Source organism: Rhea pennata, chromosome 2 (assembly GCF_028389875.1).
Source record: "Rhea pennata isolate bPtePen1 chromosome 2, bPtePen1.pri, whole genome shotgun sequence".
Lineage (NCBI taxonomy): Eukaryota > Metazoa > Chordata > Aves > Rheiformes > Rheidae > Rhea > Rhea pennata.
The window spans coordinates 16887603-16910886 of record NC_084664.1 but is presented as its reverse complement, the minus strand read 5'-3'; the positions used below and the strand labels follow the sequence as shown (position 1 = coordinate 16910886).

Sequence of the window (23284 nt, the reverse complement as noted above, 5' to 3'; positions counted from 1 at the left end):
GCATAATTCCAGTTATTTGCAACGTTCATTGACATTGCTCAACTGCTCAAACTAGCTACTGTACTGCTTAGAGGCAGCATTAGTTCTCAAAAGAAGGCAGTGGGGGTGCTAAAAGGGAATCTATTGCATACACTGATGATAACTGATAATATACAAGCAAACACTTGTAATGCACGCCAACATAAGATGGAATTAAACCAGAAATATAGTCAACGGGAATGCAAGCCAAAGATAACATCCTTAAGAGTTGCCCTGTGCAGACACATCATTAAATTTCAAACTAAATTCACGTTTATCTGGAGTGCTTATTCTGTTGAAAGCAACGGCGCCCCAGCAGGGAGGGTCCGTCCTCTGGGGACAAAGACAGCCCACGGCGCAGGCCTCCAGCAGGAAAATGCACGGAAAATACAGCTGAGTCCATCCCTGGGAACCGGGCAAGTCCTGCTCAAGCAGTGAAGGGCAAATCATTGGGTATGTTTATTTTTTTTTAAAGTGCCAACTCAGTTTAGATATGCAGCTCAAGTGAACTATTCCTGCGGTAACTTCAAAATAACAGAAAGGCCAAACCACAGGTGTAATGATTCTGTAATGCTAAATACAGCTCTTGAAAAATCCCTGATGTCCTAAAATCTTTTATACCATCACACATAACCTTTAAACAACTTTTCTAAGTTGTTTGAAGCAAAGCTACTATTTCAAATCATCTTTTCAAATTTTTCAATCAATTCAACATTTTGTATAATCTTGAGTACAGGTGAAATTTTGAAGCAAAGTAGTTAAGTCTTCCTATTAAAAAGTAATTACTTAGATTATTTAGGATCCTTCTGTATCCACAGTAGAGATTTTGTGCATTTTTTTTTTATATCTACAAATCTGCTTATTGATTTTGTGCTTATCATGTTAATATCAGGAATAATATGTCTGTATTACAGAAAATATCAATAAATTGAAATAGATGCTCTCTTCTGATAGGCTGAAAATTAAGCACAATTACCAACACATTTTCCTATCCCAAGAAATACTCTGAAATCTTTATCAAACATTTTGCTTTCATCATTGCTCAGCTCATCACACAAACCATCTGCATAAATAGAGATGTAAGCATCTGCTGTACAGCAAATGGTCTCAGGGGCAGATGTTTTTATCCTTGCACTCATGTCACTGGCTTGGATACATTATTTGAACAGATGTACACAATCTGAAAGTGTCGTGTCCCACAGTGAAATGTCTCCAACTGCTTTCTATCAAAGTGCATAAATGCTATTTGCACCTGCATTTATGTTAATGACATAAAGGCAGCAGGGTTTCCGACGAAGTGAGAGTTGATGCTAAGAAACACATTTACATGGTTAATTGAAGTTTGAGATCTCCTTGCACCAAATAACCACAGTAACATTGATACACGATTTACTAAACTATATAAAATGATTTTTTAAACTATACAATGATTTTTTTCATTAAAATAAATATGCCCAAGGAGTGAAACTATGATTCCAGCTTACACGAATATGCTTTTCCAATATACATCATAAAATCACAAAAGAAGATTAAATGATTTTCTAGGTAAACCTAGACAGCCTTACCTACACAATTATTTTATGTCTGAGCCATTTAACAAAAAGGTTTTTATAAATCTGACAATACCACTCATCTAAAGCTATTTTAGTCCTCTAACAAGCCAATAACCCACAATGATATTTTGTGCAATTATGGAATGCTAAAAAAACTTGCTATACAGCAAATATCAATATGAATGTGAATTACAGAATATAATGATTCAGTGGTGATTTCATAATTCCTAGGAAACAATTAAAATATCAGAAATTAAATATGTATTACTATTCAGGAAAATGCAACTTTTTAAACAGAGGTTATCAATGGATTGTTGCATAAATGACAGAATCACTTTTCATACAAAACATTTTAATTTGAGAAAAATGCCCATGTCCTGAAGGAGTACATATTAAATTACAGAACTCCTGCTATTACATGACAAATGATAGGAGAAAAGGGTTTATGCTGTCAATCAAAAAATTTGCACTAATCATTACTTCCATACTCCACTGAAAAATAACAGGCACTTTCACAGCACAGCAAGGCTGACAGAAACACTATCTTGTGCATAACTGACTGACAGGCTCTACTGTCAATACCATTTATCTTCAAAACTCTTCTTTGTAAGAAATGTACCAACTTAAAATTGCACATGAATTATCAAAAATTGTTAATAGTCTCAGCATTTTCAAAGTGCAATAATACATTTAAAAACAAAAATGATACTTGATACAAGGGCAAAATAAGAGTGATGAGAGAAGAATTCAAAACCAAGTATACTAAGACTAGTATATTTGTAGAATATCATGATTCCATGGTGATATAGATCTTAGTCAGGATCTGGTTACAGCTTCCAGCACGATGCTCCTACTTCCAAAGTTTAGAATTCACTCTGGGTGAATGTTGATAATAGAATACTAACTGGCAAGATTTCTCTTTAAGAGAAAAAATCCCAAAGCAAATGATTCCTCAGTTTTAACTTTGCAAACACCTTCACAGACTACATTTTTCCTCTTATTACTCAAAATGGCTTTAACAAAAACTCTATATTGAATTTGACTACAAACTTCTCAAATTCCTATCATTTAAAGGAAAAGTTAAAGTTTTTAAGTATTAAAATTCACTATTTTAGTCATAAATACACAGATGAGTAGTACACTGCAAGGTGGATGGCTTCACACCACAGTCAGAAGCATTTCCCTTGAAAGAATGGTCCCCTCAGGCACAGAACTCATCAGCTAAGATAATTCGCACATCATCCTGGAAGAGCTTCCTCAGAATTATTACAGTGCCATAAAAAATATTCAGTGTTCCAAAACAGGTAAAATATAAACTTTCATGACAGTAAAAGCTTCTAGTTAAGTAATACATAGTACTTTTTTTTTCTTCATTAATGTAAGTACTAAAAATGGACACTGAATTTGCAACCTACAACGGTTCTGAAAAGTCCATTACGACTTTTGTCATACACATCAAACATTCCCTCACATTTAAGAATTATCATTCAAGCTGAAATTCAAGCTAAAAATCACATTTAAACACAAGCATTGTGACACAGATCAATGGTGAAAAGAAATTAAAGTTATGGACGAACATGCTGAGGCTTGGGTATACACAGTTACAGCACAAACATCCTTACTAATAATGGAGGGAAAAACTCAGACATTAGCTACTGAAAATCAACAAAAGACTAGCAAAGAGACAAAACAGAGTAAAAATATAGGTAAATACAAAAAAAATTGCTGGAAAAAAGTAAATATAAACTTATATTTAGAAATTATATATTTTCTGGTTTGTGCTAATCTTTTAATATAACTTGAAAACTGATATATTATTTGACCTCCAATTACATGGTGATCAAATACGACAATGATTTTCAAATATATTAGGATAAAATAAATTTCATTTAACCCTGGATATTTAATTCTGTTGAAGCAATTAAGAAGCAGAGCTATATATTTACTGTTTCAACTATAGGTGGTAACAGTTATTAGTAATGTCCTAAAGAAAGCAATATTAGCTATCACAATTGTTTTAAGTAATAACTGCTCCAGTATAATTGTTGGTTTTTTTAACCAAACTAGGTTAGAGTAAAAGACATGAGTAATACAGTGATTTATTAACAACAACAACATTACAAGTCACAAATCTCTCGTTTCTCACAGAAGGACAGAAAGTATACTGTACCTGCAGGTAAAGTTAAAGGATTCTGCATTATGCCCTCTAATAGGTATGACAATGTTCCTGGAAAGAAGAAATACAGATACTGAGACGTTTTAACACTTTTTCAGAAACTAAGTTAGCAATAAAGTATGTTAAAGTATGACCAGACCAAAAAATAAATCCTTTATATTTGAAAACTTCAGTATGATTTAAGAGAAGAATCACAATTAAGAAGGCTATTTATTTTCACACGCACAAGCCAAATATTTTTATGTGCTATTTAATTAACTTCATGGTTATATTGGTAAAAGAATAAAATAAAATCTTGTGTTATGTTCATATTTTGACATATCTCAAACTATTTTGTAAGAACTGGACAAAATTTGTCATGGTAAGTAAATCTTTTTCTAAAATACACGATCTTTTTTTTATCTTATCATACTTTTTCTTAACATATTGATACTTCAACTCAATTTAGTAATTGAAAAAAATGTGAACAACTCTAATTAATTCCAGCACACACAGTACAAGCATTGATCAATGCAAAACCAAAAACTTCCACATGTCCCAGCAAATCTATTTCAAACTTGGCATGAAAGGCCGATCTTTGCCGGTGGTAATTTAGCCCATTTAATTGTTGCTTTATCAAATGGTATAGTCAATATTATAGTAGGTGTTGTTCTAGCTTTACACAGCATGACAGAAGAAAACCATGAAGACAACACAATTCAATTCCAAAAGAACGTCGCAGAACCACCTGATCACACTATTAACTCAGTATGCACTTCTTCTATGACTGTTCACAGATCCTGTGACAATTTTTTTACTTACTGTTATCATCCTATAAGGCACAATGCAAACATAACTTTATCACCTAAGAATTTCAAGCTGTAGTGTAACACGCTCATATTGAAAAATAAATGTCTTATAGCTCTAGAACTTTATTTACATGATGGTAATTTTGGTCATTAACAACTTTTGCTGAAGTGCATAGGTCTCAAGCAACCAACATGATTATCATATCATACTCTGACCTATCCAATTCAACAAACCTACAACAAATTAAGTATCAACATGTACATCAGTTGTATACCAATTCAGTCTTCAATTTTAGTCAACATATGTACCGAGACAGCATTCATCAGCCCACTAATATCAGTATTGCTATACAGTAATAACTCACTTCCAAATTTTAACCTTATGGTTAGTGATTTTATTGATTTAAACATTTTATTGATTTATATATAAAAAAGCTATGTTTCCTATGAAAAAAGTACTATCTTTTTCTCCTTTTGAGAAAAGACTATGACCCGTAAAAATAGAATAGCAACCCTACTACAGCAATAATTTTTCAAAATTCTGTTCTTTGTATGGATCCCAGGATGCCCATATCTCATATGAATAACACTAGAGTTTTACATGAAGTGTTCCTCAGTTACATATATGCTCATACGTACTCTTCATAGTTCAATAGTGGGTACAACTAACTTAGCTTTCTTGTAATTCAAAACCCCTTTCAAAGCAAAAAAGGGGGATAATTCCAAAGTGATAATGCATTCTGAAGAACCACAGACAATCCTTTTCCTTCAAACATTTGCCTGCATGGATCCCATGTAGCTGACTGATGAGCAGAATCTTCCATAGAACCTAAGCTGAAGAGTATTAGCTCACGTATGCAAAACAGACGTTATACTGCCATCTCTCCAGAATTGCTATTGTTTCTACACAGTATTTGATGCACAATGTTTGACATAAACTAGCATTTTATCAAGGGGTCACCTAGTGACTTAGAAGTTGGCATATTTCCCTCCAGTGTAGTCAGAGTGTGTCATTTGAGCTTTGGTCAAGCATGACTTGGCAGTCAATTATGTAAGACATAATCTTACATAATCATCATTTAATATTATTATTATGTTACATTGTCGTGTTATTCACTTAGATGTTCATTGTCATAAGAGAGTCTGGCTTTTGGAAGTCTGCCTTATAGCTTGGTTTTGCTCAATTTCACTAACATATAAAGTAAGAGTCACAAGTCACTCAGGGTACAAAATTCTTGATGTGGTTGGAAACTTCAGGAAGGCAACAGACAAGTCCACTGACGTGATACAGCTGAAACTCCAACTACTTGGAAGTTTACTTGGAACAAGCAGTCCCTACCATTGTGTATCTACAAAAACCTTCCATGAGCAGAGCCAAATGTGAGGATGTGAATTTTATTTATTTTCCTGGTTATAACAGTTAGCAGAATCATAAACAAAGAACATTCGAGATGTGAGCTCAAGAGCCTCCTTCTAAGCACATAAGAAGGAAAAGACAGGTTTTTAAATATAAAAGTATTTAGGACAATTTCTGTTACAATTACCAAACATAAATGTAAGTCTAGAATACATTTCTTGTCACTCTTGCAACTCATGACTCTGAAAAAGCAACAGCAAGCTTCCAGGCAGGTAAAGGCTCTGTGGGTTGTAGTAGTGTACAAAAAAGAAAAATCGAGAACTCTTCCAGGAAGTCCAACATCAAGGACAAAAGGAAGCAGGTCATGGCTGCAGCAATGAGGGCACTTGCACAGCAAACAGATTAATCACCTTTGGTAGCCCTACCTTCTGTGTTGAGCCACCTGCAACACGCACCACACCTCTTGTACTTCAAGCCGTGCCTAGTGGCATAGGTTTCCTGGTGTGTATCAGCATATACTGGTGTGGCTCACAAGGCCTCTGTCCGTGGTGCTTATGCAGCCAATGCCTGATGAGTCAGACAGTGTACAAGAGTACTTCACGTCATCTAAACTCACGTTTCGCATCAGGCTAACATATATGCAACTTCCTTTTCAACTACAAGAATGGAACAGACCAAACTGATGTTAATTTGGAATGGCAAAACACTTCCAGGAACCAGTGTGGATTTTCAACTTGTCACCTAGACTATTACGCTCCCCCCCCCCCCACTTTTTCTTTTTTAAGGCCGTATTGCTCAATTTTAAGGCTCAAAGGCCTTCTTTTTACAGAACCAACCAAGGCCAAAAGCTTTCATTCTATTTTAGGGCTGCCAATACTTGAAAACACAGAGAAAGAAGTTATAATAACATATTCTTGTGAAAAACTTTTTAGGAAATAGGTGTTCAAACTAAGGTTCTCAAAATTACTATTTCAAAGTAGTATTTTCATAGATTTTCACATGCCTTCTCAGTTGTATGGCACATTAAACCACTTAAGAGGACGTCTAACTCACAGTTACTAGTTCCTCTTAGGATTATAACAAATAAACCAGATTTAAGAATACAGATCAATAATTCTTACAACACTGCATGGAAATACAAGCTGTACATCTTCTTCCAAGCATTCACAAATCCTAACACTAAAACGAGGGGCTATAAAAAACCAAACATTTTGTACAGACATCCCTGTTTGGAATCCAACCCTAATTGCAGAAAGGTATCTCTCTTGACCTAGAAAATGCACTCATTTGACTGTTCAGTTCATTGATCAGCTACTGTCAATGAAAAAAAAAAAAAAAAAAAAAAAAAAAGCTTTTTCAAATTAACTTTTCATCTTTTAGCCATTCATGAATGATTTTGTTAGACTGCAGAGTCTTTCATTTCTCTTCATTTTTTACAGATGTTTCATCATGTAACCTTCCCTCAGAAAAATGGAACAGCCCAAGAGCTTGAAGTCAAAGCAAGATTCTTTCTTCCACCCCTTAAAACTTTTCTGTTATTAAATGTATGCTCGCAGTATTTCACACAGTTGTAGTGATAATACGCAGCAAGATAAAGCTAATCTTGTTCACATATTTCCAAAGACTGTATTAGTTGCATTTGCTGCAGTGCTGCATTAGAAATTCATGTTGAGCTCCTTACTCTTAAATGTATCTCAGCCATTTTAAAGGCTATCTACAGATCACTCTATTGCAAAATTTCTTTCAAATTGAAGAATTTTATCCTACAGCATGTTTTCATTGTATATGAACACAATTCACAAAGCAAACTGCATAACTCTGTGCAACTGCCCTGTGCGTTTACACACTATTTTCAAACTTTGTTGGTGGTTAGTCTATCTTTCTGATCATTGACCAGTGCTAGGCTTGGAACCAGTCCCACCCCAACCATACTAAAAATAAAATGATTCATGTTAATGCACTATTGAGAGCTGCTGAGATCTTTCAGCCAGGTTGTAACATATTTAATGGATACTTAATATCTACATACATTTGATGCATGTCCTCAAAGTATACTGACGTTTTATCAAAAAATTCTGAAATTCCGACAGTGCACAGTACAGAAGTATAGAAGTTCAAGGTTATAACATCTATGCAGCTTCCTACACTTGCCTCAGCAGAATTCATAATCAAATGAAAAAAAATCTGGCTTGATATAGCATCTTCCTTAATTACGAATGGATTTCATAGCACTTGCATATGATTTCAGTACAGGTTCTTTTCAAATACAAAAGATGACACTGATTATTCTGATGTAGCCTTATCATCAATTTCACTTTATCTACCAGCAAGTCTATCCTAATGACAAGGCTTTTAAAATTCTATATAATCTTTAGATCTGTTTTACTCAGCTTGTAATACTAATACAGAACAATAAATAAATCATTCAGGATGAATTACTCCTGAAGTCAAACTACTTCTCTAGAAATCTACTGTTGACTGATCAGAGATGAAAAGAAATCTATTACCAGGATTACAATAAAGTGGAGTTAAAGTTGTCTTGGACAGAAATTAAAAAATATAATTTATCTCAAAGCCACAAATGTGTTCTTTCATGCTTTTATGGATCCTTATGTTACTACACAAAAAAAGTTCCAAAAAAATCAAATAAACTGAAAATAATCTTAAAAGTGTACTGTAAAATGGTCTTTAACACACAATCAAAGAAAGCAGAGCATATACATGCAATAATTCAAAAGCAATTTTCACAGAAAGATATCCACAGTCTTTTACATGAAATTGGTGTCCTGATACTCAGATTCAGCATGTCTATCAGGTGAACCCAATTAACCTAATTTGATACTTGGCCATACTAAGACATTTATTTTAGATGTTACACAAAATTCTTCAGGATACTACACAAAAAACGATAAATAGGCTGCAAAGGTTATGACATTAATTTTACTGTCATTCTCATGCTTTAAGCAGGCTCAGAACTAAAAATCTCATCCTCTGGGAAGGAAGAACTATCTGAAAGTAATTATAGTACTTATTATCATAATAGTATTAAACTAAACCACTATGACCCTAACAGAATTTATTTTTGGTGCCTTTTGTTAGAAGAACAAAGCTTCTCAAAGACAACGACTGTATCTTCAAATACAGAGAACATTAGCTCAGGTACTGGAAGAAGGCATTAAATCAAATCTTGTAATTTCATATTATAGTTAATTACAAATTGTGACTAAAAGCTAGACATGTAAAGAACTATTAAATAATATTATATAATTTCATTTCAGAAGCAAAACATTCAGCTAAAAAGAAACATTAAGGACTTGCTCCAATTTAGAAAATATGTTCTCCTAATAGAGGCCCATAAGTATCCATTTATATTTCAAAAGCAATTTCAGTCACTTAATTTTTCACAACTGTCCTTTTACATACTGTGCCACCTCAAAAATGAGGGTGTCATGCAACTGTTCTTGCCTGAAATTTAGAAATCCTTCAACAAAAATTATATTCTTCAAAAAGTGTGAATGAATGGAATTTACCAATATAATCATTTTAACTCCCAGAAAAAACAGTGAAATCTGTAAATATTTTAAGGCTGAATTAGACTCAAAACAAAGGATTAAAACACTGAAGCTATGAAATGTAACAAAAATCCTGAGGAAGGTAAAAGTGACAAACCTAAAGACTGACTGGTGTGACAAACAAAAGCATTTGTTCGAGCAAGTGTATCTGCCAAAACCCTGCAGTACTTGGCTACTTTATAAATCAAGCACAAGGCATTAAGCCAATTTGTTTTAAAAAATAAAAAATAATACCCAACAATCAAGCAATAGCTGACCTGCATTTCTGAAAATAAGAAAAATATTCTGTATTTCAATATCCAAATCTTCAATTTCAAGAGTCTGGCCAATTGAATTAAGATCTTTCTATTTTAAATGGTATTTTCATATTATGATCTCATCTTTTATCAGCAGATCCTCATCCTTCCATTATATATGCAAACATACCAATGAAGTACAGCTTTCTTAGAAGAGAAATTATACATTGCTTATGTTTCCATCCATAGGTAATTACTCAGGGAGAAATGTGTGTCTATAGCAGACACCTTTTGGCTGAGTCCATTTGGTAACTTCAGTAGACAGCCAGAAAGAAACAGAAGCCTCATTTGCAACTGGTCACTTCTCCCAGTAAAGACCCATCAGAACCTAAAACATACCGTATGCCAGCCCAGGCTATTTTTAAATTTTTGGTCATCCCATTAAATGGACCAGTCAGAGCACACTTCCTTGAAGCCGCACACACACTGACTGCCACCGTGGCAATCCTGGGTAAAAATCCTTCACTTCATACTCTGTTACGTGATCTGTATAATGGTTCCCTGGCACGCCTACATGGCCATCTGTCAGCATGGAACTGTGCCTGCAAGGCAGGTTCTCTGCTACTTTCAATAACCTTTTGTTGATAACAAAAGCTTATTTATGGAACAATATACAGTATTTCAACTGCTTTGTTTTGCTTAACAGAGAAAGCAAATTAAAGAGGATTGCTTTTCTTGAGGAGATAAATCTTTTGAACCCAACTTCTAAATTTTTTCAATTATATGAATAAAGACTAGCACATACACTGCGAGAAATCCGAATGCTCCAAAAATTTTCTACCATTCCAGATAGATCAGCATACAATCTCAGCAATTCTTGTTTTACAGTTGTAACTATCTCCAAGTTAGAGAGCTCAAGAATCTGTGAGGAATTATATAACAGCCTCTACTCTTATATATATTGCTATACACACAGACACATATATATACACATATATATATACATACACACGCACAAATATTTATACTGCTTCTATTCTGAAAAGCTAAAAAAGGAGAGCAAAGAACAGCAAAGCTGTTGTTATGGCTAGTATTAGACATTTAATAAAATGTCAAAAACTAATACTTTTTCCATAATTCCACAGATATTCACTTTCATATTTTCCTTAGTAAATACCCTCTTGGTAATACTGTTTTGAATGCCACTAACCAGAGTCCTGCGTATGCTCCAATTCTGTATTAGAGAGACACCTTTGCCATTTTACTGTTCTACAAAGTCAAAGCTTCTCATTTTAGAATACAGGTCAGGACCTTACAGTTGTGGAAACAGCTGTGAAAAGCTGAATCAGTACAGATGCCTGCATTTTGTTCTTGATTCTGAGGACAGCTGGAAACAACAGTTCTGGAAGTATAATCCACTCATTCTTTTTATAAGATACTATATAAAATATATGCTATCAATAGTTCTAACAATTTAAATTTAAATTAATTTAATATTTAAAAAATCAAGAGATATGAGACATCTTACATGTTTAGCTGGCAATGACTAGTCTAAAATTCAAAATGGCACAATTCCATTTACTCTTGTTTCTTCTCCTCTTACCCCAGTCACAAATTAAGCATTAATTCACTGTTTGGATCCAAACTCCTAAGAAGTTTTGTGAGGATCTACAATACTGTAGTTTCATGAGACAGAATCTATATATCTTACTGTTCTGTTAGCCATATGGAATGACATTCATAGTGGAACTGCAGTGTACTATCATGGTTTTGAGCCAGGAAAGCAGCTTGCAATACCTGATTAAATTGTGAGACTTTTCGACTTTGTTGCTGTTCATAATTAATGACTGCACAGAATACAGAATTTATCCTTTTCTCTACATCTGTTATAACACATTAGCTTTCTTTTCAAATAAACATCACAGATACAAATCAGCAATTTCATTACAGTTATGCTAAAAGTTACATAACATTAGATGCATATCCATAATTGTGTACCCATATTCACACAATCATTCAGGTTGGCTGAGACCTCTGCAAGTCATTCAGTTCAATCTTCCTGCTCAAAGCAGGGTCAACACTGAGCTGAGACTAGGTTGCTTACGTCTTTGCCCAGTTGGGTCTTGGAAACTTTCAACCTCAGCAAATGCCTTTCAAAAAAAGTCAGATGGTATTTATCACTTGACAAAAGAAATAACCCCAAAATCACAGTAACATCAGACCTATGCATGCAAGACAGATTGTTCCTGCAATTATTATTCCAATGCTTTTACCACACTTCAGAATTAGCTGAAGAGTTACTCTAAAAACCTGTGGAAAAATCCCATATATCACGCTATGCTGAAGGATTAAATACAATTGCCCTTACGAGTGGCAGACAAAGAGAATATTTATATTAAATTGCTCTATATCCTTTTGCATTTACTTGCTCTTATATTAAACAGAGTATTTCAAAGAGTAAAATGAGGTTAACATATGATGTTACATGGCACATGACAGATGTATGAACAAAAACAAAGATTACTAGATAAAGGCCAAGAAACAATTACTTATATACTGTTTGCTTTTGCCATCTTTCTCAATTTTGCCAGTTCAAGAATAAGCTATTACTGGTAGCATAAAGACAATTTTCTCATGGAAATGAAGTTTTAGGATTCTGTTAATTAACAATTTAGACTACAGAAATAACCAACCAGGACCAAAATGCTGAAAGGAGAGTTGTTGTTTTCTTAACTTAGGAGTCCAAGTATATTTTAGAGATATCTCAGAATTTACTCACATGTTAGTGGTTTTTAATATATATAGTATTACAATATAAACGCATGGTGAAAATGCATCTCAGTATGGTTCAGTTAACACAGCCATAAAGTTCTGTTAATAACGTAAGGATTAAGGCATGAGTATGACACATTCACCTTTACCATGCAGCTGATGTTACTTCAGTTTGAAATGGCTTAGCAGAAGCATAGTTGGTCCTCAAATTATGCAAAGACTAAGCAAGCAACAAAAAAGCATGAATCACTTCTTCTGTTTGACAATGGCACTTTAGGTTATTTGGACACTAACTTGGATCTCTCAGGGGATGGAAAAAAAGATAAAACTTCTTTTACCATTCACACAGGATTTTGTACAAGATTCCTGTTATTTAGTAAAGTCTGGATATGTTTTTAACATCCTCCTAAGGAAACAGATAATCAATAGCTGTCAAAAATTTAGCAAGCACAAAACCACTCCCAACTTTGCAAGGTGAATTGCCTTTGCAAGAACTCTGACTCATTGACTTCACAGCTTGAAGCATACTACAGTACTATTGAGCATAGTACTAAATTTTGCCACTGTACTACGTACGTAAAATGAACATCAATTATAGTGTTTCTTTAAGAATTTTCTTTACAGGGTTTCTTAAAAAGTCAGCTAGACAACTTCAGTCAGAAAGCTACTCAAAAAATGCATTTATAACGTGTGCGTAACAACATCCCTCCATACAAAAAAAATAGTACATTTTAAAAAGTGACTCCAATGTGTCTTATTAGGAGATATAAGCAAAACAAGCATTAAGGACTCAGAAAAAGGTGCACACTAATATATCGTGTAGAGGAAAATGGGAAGGTAAACCTAACATTGTGTCTGATCAAAAATTAGTCAACCAGGGCAGTAAGTATTTCCAGCATGTTAAAATTCAAGCTGCCTATCAACTAACGACTTTTAAGATGTTTAGTTGTACAAGATTCCAAAAATGGACTCACTCACAACACACACATTTACAAGGCAGAAATTAAAGGAACAAAGAAGAGGAGAAAAAAAAATAACTGTCCAAAGCTTAAGATCCAGCAAATGATGCTAGATTCTCAGGTCTAATTTTCCTCAATAAAAATGCTGTTAATAAAAACCATCTACTGAAAATTTTAGTTTCTTAAATTGAAATAATAACTATTTTCTTTAGTTGAACTCAACAAAAAATCTCTAATGTCTACAAAACAAGTACAATTAAACAGAAAATGTGCAACTGCTGTAAGGCACAGCTGGTCCTTGAAGACTACACTGTACTTAAAAAATAAACCAGATAACTAATCAGATGTTGGACTAAGAATTGCCTTCACTGCTTTTGTGCTACACTGATTTTTCCCCTAGACCTTCTCTATTTTGCATCTAACCTAGGCTGTAAGTATTTCATTTCAGGGTTAAGGACTTTTCTGGAGACCTGATTGCCTAGTACACTTTCAAAACATATAAAAAAAAAAACTCTGGTTTTGAAAGTTTAAGTGATGTTTAACATTAAAAACATGTCCAACTGTGAATTATATCTTATATTCCCCAAACGTGGCCCTATGGTCACTCAACAGAAAGAAATACAGATTTAACAAATAATTTTTTAAAAAATAAACAAATTAAAAAAAAATCAAACAAGCCCAAAACAAGGAGAAAACCACCAAACAAATGAAAAACCCACTAATGACTGGCTTTAGCAACGTAATCCTGTATGAATTCCACTTTACTGTTCCCTCAGCATATAACAAACTGTTCTAAAGAGGAAAAAACATCAAATATTAAACTTGAAATTTAGAATATAATCTCATTTGAAATAAATTTCAGAGTTCTAAGTTTAAAGCAAAAATTAAAAGATCCTATTTTACTAAGTATTGTAACAGGAAGTACCTTAAGCGTTAAAGACTACTGTATAAATTTTAGCACTGTATATGGAAAGAATTCCCAGTACCTAATCAATCTGGTCAAAATTATCTTGCAAAATTAAGGGCAGTTAACTTCCACAGCTGAAGAACTGGACCACAGAGCCACTGTGAAGGTTGCAGCAGGAGAGGTAATCACCCAGCTGTGTGCTGAGCACATGTGCAGAAGGCAGCATCTCCTCCTCTTCCCCACTCCTGATGCACCCAGACTATTTTTTTAATACCAATCTTAAAATTTAGATAGACAAGAATATCCCACAGGTATATCTAGTGTTGGTGACATTGCTTGATTGGTTAGCATTCAGAAAAAATATAAAATAGTTTCTTTTTATCAAAATGGTAAGCTATTTTCCATACAGTATACAGGACATCATCTGCAAGATAAAGTGTATATCCATATTCTATGATTTCCTTTAAGATATCTTTTTTCAGGATTTATTACTGTGTCAGCACTGTGTTACTGATGAAACATAACTTCTTATTACAAAAACCTTCACACAGCTAAACACATGAAAGAATAAATCAAATTCTAGCTTGTCCGGCTTCACTGCCTTAACTCTCTTATACTGTTTTTATTGCGCAAATAATCCTTGCCAATGTAATTTTCATTTTTGTATCTACCACCACTCGTTTGAGATATGTTAAAGGCACTGAGTTTCAAAGACTATCGGACATACCTAATGAAGTGCCCTCAAAACATTTCCATGGTGAAAAAATGTGAAATAAATATGTCAAAATTATTCCTGGCCATTGTCCAACAACCAGCTGTGGTGCTCTCAGACTATGCTAACCCTGGGAATATTCTTCATTCTCTATGAGCCTCCAGCTTTGCCTTCTGTTCCTAAGGGTATCTGTATTCCTAATTCATCCAGTTAAATCTCAAACCTAGCAAATCCAAACTGAATTAGTACTTCAACAGAAAAGCAATTTAAAATGACCAAGGTGTCAAAGTGACTAGGCTTTTGTGGTTTAACAAACAGTACCTTCTCACTCATTTCCCAGACAAACCATGCTACGGGACACCTCTACTATTTAGATTACACCAATTCTTTGAATTCTAGAAGTTCTATCCTCTTAGGGTAAATAAATAACCAAATAACCTAGGCATGGAAAAGGCTGAGGCACTAAAATAGCATTATCCAAAGAAGAGGAACATGCAGTTCAGTTAGAAAACACTTAGTATAACTGGACACATACAAATCCATAGGACCAGAAAGGATGTATACAAGAGTGCTGAGGGAGCTGGCCAGTGTCACTGTGAGGCTACTTGCTACCATCTTTGAAAGGCCATGGCATAAAGGGAGATGCCTAGTGACTGGAAAATGGCTAACAGCACATCCATCTCAAGAATGGCGAGAAGAAGCATCTGGGGAACTACAAGTCGGTCAGTCTAATCTCAGTGCACAGGGAGGTTATGGAGCAAATCTTTCTTGAAGCCATTTTCAGTCATGTGAAGGACAGGGAGGAGACTGGGAACAACCAGAACAGATTCATCAAGGGCAAATCGTACCTGACTAACTTGACTGCCTTCTATGATAAGACTGGCACAGCGGATTAAGTGAGAGCAGGGGGTCTTGTTCACTCTGACTTTATGAAGATCTTTGACACAGACTCCCACTGTACGCTCACAACCCAACTGGTGAGACATACATTGGGTAAATGGTCTGTAAGGTGCATAGAAAACTGGCTGTACTGTCAGATTGAGACAGCAGTGATCATTGGTACAAAGTTCAACTGGCAGTCAGTTACTAGTTATGCACCTCAGGGATCAATACGGGGATCAGTATTGTGCAACATCTCTATCAACAATCTGGATAATGCAACAGGCTACACTCCCAGCAAGTCTGCAGGTGACAGGGAATTGGAAAAAGTGGCTGAAATGCCAGAGGGCATGGCTTCTTCTCGTAAGGACCTAGACAGCCTGGAAAAATGGGCTATCAGGAATCTCTGAAAGGCAAAGGCAAATGCAAATGTTTTTGCAAGGAATAACTCCACCTAGCAGTACAAGCTGTGGGGGCTGACTCACTAGAAAGCAGCTATAAGGAAAAGACATGGAAGTGTTGGTATAGTGTTTCATAAGCCTATGAATATAGCTCTAAATAGCTCCTCTTCTAGAGACAACTATGAAAGCACCTTGTCTGTTTTTAGTTAGCACTGCTTAAAGTACGCTTTAAGAATATCTGCCTTGACTATTTCACAGGCTGCTCTTAGACAGTCAGAAACGTGTTTGGAAAGTTTCTGATAGGAATGACCAGGCCTTTCTCCTTATATTATGACTACGAAGAACCTAAGAGACATGCAGAATGTCCAGATGTGGAGCGTATCAGCCAAGCTAGGGCTGCACAGCAGAAAGCTTCACTCATGTTTGACCTTGTGAAAAAATGTGCAAGTTAAAAGGGTAAACACAGTTACTCTATGATGTTAAAATGGCACCAGACATGGATCCTAGATGAATGGCTTCATCAATAAGCCTTCTCAGTGAGTGGAACTACAGACAGGATGATTTCAGTTTTAAAGCAGCTAGTCTTTTACTTCCCATCACGTGATTTGAAAAAAAATTGTCTCCTTAAGAGACTGTCTCCTAATCTGGTATTATAGTAAAGATAAAATTATTCTTGGCACAGGGGGATTTGTTCTTTTCCTTACACTGCTCTGTTTTGTGATGCAAGACAAGTGCCATGGTAACCACTATAATCTTTGTCTTGTTCTTAAATGTATTGCAAGAAGAATATACAGACCTCAGATTATTCTGAGCTCCATCACAATAATATATATAGAAAACGACAGCTAAATCTGTCGTTCCGTCTCTTACGGGTCATAAGAGTCCTCCTCATACACTCCACCGGGCACTGGTAAGGGAGGGGCAAAGGGGCAAAGAGACTCCTCTGACGACACTCGTTGGATACATCTAAACAGTAGAAAGATCATAACTACCACATCCAGAGATTGTCTTCTGTAACATACACTGATCTCACCAGCACTGCATGAATCAGTACAGCATTTGGTAGAACAAGTTCCCATTGGCCAGAGGCAAATTTTTGCCATTACAGCCAGACTGCCACTGTGAGATCAGGGGTTACGTACTCTGTAACCTCTCCTGAAGGAACACATCTGATGTAATCAAGAGTAGCCCCAAAGAGTAGAGTTTTCTAAACAGAGTAAGTTTTTTCACTATAGCAAACATCTCTGAATATTTGAGCAGAACATTTCTCTTCCATCAGCCAGTCATTTTGACAAGAATACATCGTTCCACCCAACCCCAGCTACCACTCTACCAACATCCTAGTACAACTCTTAGGCCTGCCAACAACTTTGTACTTGCAATGATTCTAATTTTCCAGAGCCAGCAGCTAGCTCCTGTGCAATACAGTACGATAGATATGTGGTAGAACATTCTGATAGTGTATAGATTTGAAAGATAATATTAGTGACTAGCATCAGCACCTTAAACTTCAGCTTGTACGTAATTATTGTATTTTCCACAAGTCATCATTCCATAAGCTATCATCCACTTTTTCTCTTAGGAATTGTGACCATTATTACTGTAAGACACTTGTCTGATACTTCTAAATCATCTGTTGTATTGCCCATAATAAGAAAAGCAAGCAAATGAGGCCACTTCCCTGGAGTCAGCTGGTACAAATGACGTAAAGAAACTAAAGCTGAAGTCACATATTGAAGTACGATCAAGCACATAATAGTCACAACATGGACATAATGGTGAGCTCTGCACATGTGCACTGTGCACCTGGAACTCGCACGTGGTTGGTAACCTCACTGCCAGTAAAGTCATGATTCAGACAGACTGCAGCAAACTAAACCTTGGCCTATGATCCTTGTCTCTCTGTGCTTCACCAGTTGACAACACAGATGCACCCAATGAGACCTCACAAAGTCAAGAGATAACACAATATATTTGCCTACAAAAGCTGTGATTAACCTCATTTTAGTTGCTTTTAGAGCATGCTATAAAGATCCTATCAGACTCCTCTCCCCTTCCCCTTTTCTTAAAGCATAATCCTGAATTACTGTTTTCTATAACACTGCTAGTAGATAATCTCTTCTCTTTTGCTTAATCATTCTCTACTCTTTTGGCAATACTGAATGCCAAGAGACAATCATGATAGCATTACACATACCAGATATTTTCAACTATAATCACTATTAAAATACTGGTTTCTACCTCCAATTAGCCCACAATACCTACTTCTATTGTCTTGTATTAAACTTTATTTTTCTCCCATGATAACAGAGTTTTGGCAGAATTCCTCTCAAACATCTACAGAGGTTTCTCATTATTCTCCTCCAAAAGTCTTCTCAATCTTCCTTCTTCCAGACTGCTTACACAGTATTTGATAACATTTAAACTGCTATAAACATCAACGTTTTGAAGTAGTCATAACAGCCATCTTTTTGCTTTGAATTTGGCCTCTTCGAACTGTTTCATTTGATGATTTGTAGTTTTTGACATGTAAGACAGAATGAGCAGTAGACTGCTATGCACCTTCTTCATTCCAATTTTAAGTTTGTGAAGCTTTACTTTATCCCCCCCCCCCCGATCCCTCCCCCCTTTTTTCTGTATGTTATAGAGTCCTAGGCTTAATCATTGGTAGTTGTGCAGAAGCCATATTTCTGTTCAGACCCGTTTTTCTTCACCACCCCTTCCACATTTAACATATTCTTTTTGAGATAGGGGATGAGAATTGCAGATTATATTTAAAATGCAGGCCAGCCACAGATTTATCAAGGGTATGATTATGCTAATACGTTAATCATACTGACCAATACTGTCTTGTGTTTCTTTTACATTTCTGTCTGCCTAACCTCTTTGGGTCATGGATCTTTGCTAATTCTGTGCTTTTAGAGCAACACAGAACAATGGCCCTAACCTATAACGAGGGGTCCTACCTGCTAGAACAATGCAAACAAACATATTCCTCTGCTTATACAGCCAAATCTTACCCACCGCTTTAGCCACAGCAAAAGCACAGGTTCAACTGATTTTTGACACGACTCATATCCTTTTTAAGATCAACTGACTTCCAGTAAACAGTATCCCTTTGTCTAAGGGGTCCCCCAACTCCTGTTCCAAGATGCACGTGGCTGTGTTAAAACAGATTTGGTCCAAGTGAACCAGCATTACCCAATGTCTAGATCACTCTGGGCTCATGACTGTCACCTTAACCACTGCTGTTAGAATTTGCAGATGTAGTCTAATTTCTCCTAGAACACTGCCAGAGATACTGAACATTAGGGCATCAAATCCCCCAAACATTTTCAGAACTCTAGCATGAAATTTAATTGTGCATTTTTTTAAAAAAAGATGTTGCTAATATTAGTTCCATTGTATACAGATTTCTGACTGAGAAAAGAAAATTTCTGAAAGGTTTTTAGTATGTACTTTCTGTCCTATTGTAAATTGGCAGTATTTTATAATACTTTGTACTTTTTATTACCTTTATTAACTCAAATTAAAACAAGAATATCTAACAAGACTTATTTTTATAAAACTATTTTGTTCAGCATTAATTATGCAACTCCTTAAATCTTCATGATTGTATACTACAGTCTGCCTTTTACCTTATAGATGGCTTGGGTTATACTTTTTAAATCAGGGCACATTAGCTCCCCTTACTCTTTAGTCTTCAGGAGTATCTCCACTGTCCCACAATTTGCTGAAACTCAAATTAATAATTCAGACAGCTTCTAAAGTTGTTTTGGGGCCTTCCTGGTATTTGCAGGTGTCACACCAGTAGATTTAAAAACATTTAATAGTTGCTGCTACAGTCGTAATACTCACTTTTCCATTACTAACAACAGAGGAAATGTAAGACATAAATGCGTGAGCTAGCCTATTTCTGCATACAGAACATATTATTTATTGAATATTTACGCATTTTTCTGCCCAGCAAGTCTTATCATCCTTGCCCTTCCTATTCTACTCTCCTGTCAGTGGATTTTATTAGTAACTTTACTTCTTTAAACAACTATCTCTCAGCTATGTAGTGATTGCCATCAGCAGGTCCCCCCCCCCTTTTTTTATTTTTTAACTGTATTGCTAACTTCCCTTCCCTTCTTAATTTGTTTTAACCAAACAAATCACATTTCCTAACAGAAGAATTGCTCAGGGAGTATCTAATCAGCAAACAATTAACATTCGTTCAGATTTTTATGCTCAAGTATTTCTTGCTTTAAATGTTTCCTCATCTTGAAGATTAAAATAGAAGATACGGGCCAAGAACACAACATACAAAATTAGATCAAAATTCCTAGCACATCTGCACTATTTTTCTACGTGCATCAGAAATAAATACTACGTAGAACTGACCAGAACAGCATGGCTTTTGTATATAAGAAAACTGTCCAATACATATATGTCTGTGCATGTGTGTATATATATTTATATATATATTATATATAAAAAATATAAAATACTTTATATATGATATATAAATACAAAAAAGTAAAAACCTTCATAAAATTGATCAATGGCAATTAATTTAGCAGCAAAAGGTCCATATACATGCAACAATTGAATTCTCCAAGTTTTCCTTTTTCTTACTAAGTTTTAAAGAACTGCTAATGTTTCCAATATCTGAGTTAAATTTTTAACAAGCCTCTGTTATATCTTGCCCGTTAATACATTGGGACAGTACCATTCAACTGGTATTCTGAGTTTCAGAATTGTTGATGTAGGCAAGAACATTAAATATACAAGACTATGGGAAAGTCTAGAAGGTTTTTTTTTTGCGACATTTTACATTTCACAGGGGCCCTCCAGTAAACATTTATTAAAAACGTTTTAACATTGAAATTATTTGGATCCATTACCATTTTTCATATTGAAGCTATGATTTGTATTTTTTTTTAATTTATCATTTGGTTTTATCTCGAAAATTTAGCACTAAATTCCAGTAGCATACCACTCCAGGCAAAGAATATAATATCCAGTTAAGATTTAGGTAGAGTTTTAAAATATAAAAGTACATTACTGAATGTATTTCTGGAAGAAAAATAATCAATGTTTCCCTTGCAACAAAGCAGGAAAATCCTGCATACTATTTCTACCACGTTTACTTTTTTCCCCCCTCTATTAACTTCACTCACCTTTCACTAATAGCAAAATAACTTGAAATACATGTTGTAAACTTTATAGTTTTACATATACACTGGGAGTAAGACAACAATCGATATGTTTTTTTCTGCATCAGCCATTCAGCCAACCCAACTACTTTTTTGTAGCACTGGAAGGGAGATAAAACACAATGGTGAAAACTGCCAAAGACAATTCCCTTTTTTCCTCTACTGATATTTCTGACCTCTCTGAATTCATTTACTATATGCAGGCTTCATGATCCATAGCATGAAAGTATCAATGATCATGCTCCAAGTCTGCATGTTCTTTTTTAAAATTTAATTCAGTTCAATCACGTTAACAGTTCTATTCACTTCACCAGTCCTTTGATTAACCTATCTATCCATATATTTATTTCCATTAATGACAATTACATTTAAAAGTGAACAGGTAAAACCACTCACTTTTTTCAATATTTTGAGATGCATCAATAATTTGTAAATATTTGCAAAACTCCTCTGCAATTACTGTAACACCTATTGCTGTTAAAGAAAATAAAAAATCTACAAAGTAGAAACCAAATTTATTTTATGCAGGTGGAAGAATCAACTATAACTCAGTTTTTGAAATGCAAACTTTTGAATAGATTTTTTTTTTAAAAGAAGCTAGAACAAAGTAACAAATTTAAACCATAGATATACATACATTTAACAGATCCCACAAAAAAAGTAAAAGTACTTTGGGTATCATACCAAGTGGCAAAAATAGAATGCCTTTTAAACAGTAGAAACATGTAAAACAAAGAAGCAGTTTATTCCTATTTACTAACTCCTTTCAAATTGTAAAATACCCTTTCAAGTTCTTTGTCTCAATGACTGTGAAGCTAAACTATACAATTAAAAAACCTTAAAATATTGATAGAACTTCAAAAAATTCTAGAGGTATTCCATCTCAAATGTTAAAAATGTCAGGACGATTCCTTTTCCTTGGGCACAGAAAAACTGCCAGCATGCCTATCACTATACTTCATCCATCTTTTTTCACGTACAAAACAGCATTCCCTAAATTTGGCAAGCCTGACAGTATAATTTAACATTAGCTAAGCCTATCAGGCATCTTTTCTTCCTATACTTATCTGCAGAGGACAGAAATTGCTTCAACTAGTCAATAAGAGCTGCAAAGAAGCTATTTCTGTCACTGAACTTGCATGCTCTCCATTAATGGTCAGAAATAACAGCTACCTGGGATATTGGTAGTGACACTACCATAAATGTGAATAAATAATTTCAGAGAGCAAGAATGTTTACAGCTTTATTTTTTCCTTCAAAAAACACTGCATGCAAGCCCAGCTTCAATATTTTTATTTAGTTAAATCCAGCAAAGTCATATAAGCTGAAAGTATGGTTTGAAAAGAAGTGCTTCCAAAAATATATGAACCACTCAAACAAAAAATGCAATTGTTACATGCAAGGAAAAAAAAAAGGTAAAATTATCACACCAATACCAAATCTTTTTGTTCTCCATTCCAGAATAAAGCCATGCCATCTGAAATTTAGTAACAAATATGAACACATGCACCAGTTTCAATTATTTCCAGATAAACAACAAATCATTTTGAAAGAATGTAATAGCCTCAGATATGCAATTTGCCATCTACATAGGCATTACAGGACAATGACTCTTGAGAATTAGTCTTAAATTCCTACGCGAATTTAGGACTAGTTATTAATAAACTGTATCAGTCTTGTCCTTAGAAACCCAGGCTCAACACACATGTTCAAACAGATTTCTTCCTTCACCTTCCCTCTCCTCAGGTAATTT

General features: G+C 34.9%; 1 protein-coding gene across 7 annotated transcripts in view; it reads right to left on the bottom strand.

Moving 5' to 3' along the window:
- ZNF438 (zinc finger protein 438) overlaps nt 1–23284 on the bottom strand; it is a 59360-nt gene that overhangs the window by 16088 nt on the left and 19988 nt on the right. For all 7 annotated transcript variants that reach the window (XM_062568949.1, XM_062568952.1, XM_062568951.1 and 4 more), the window contains one exon: nt 3742–3798. In XM_062568949.1, coding sequence (XP_062424933.1) covers nt 3742–3769 — 28 coding nt within the window. In that variant the 5' untranslated portion in view covers nt 3770–3798. The remainder of the gene's footprint in view (nt 1–3741; nt 3799–23284) is intronic.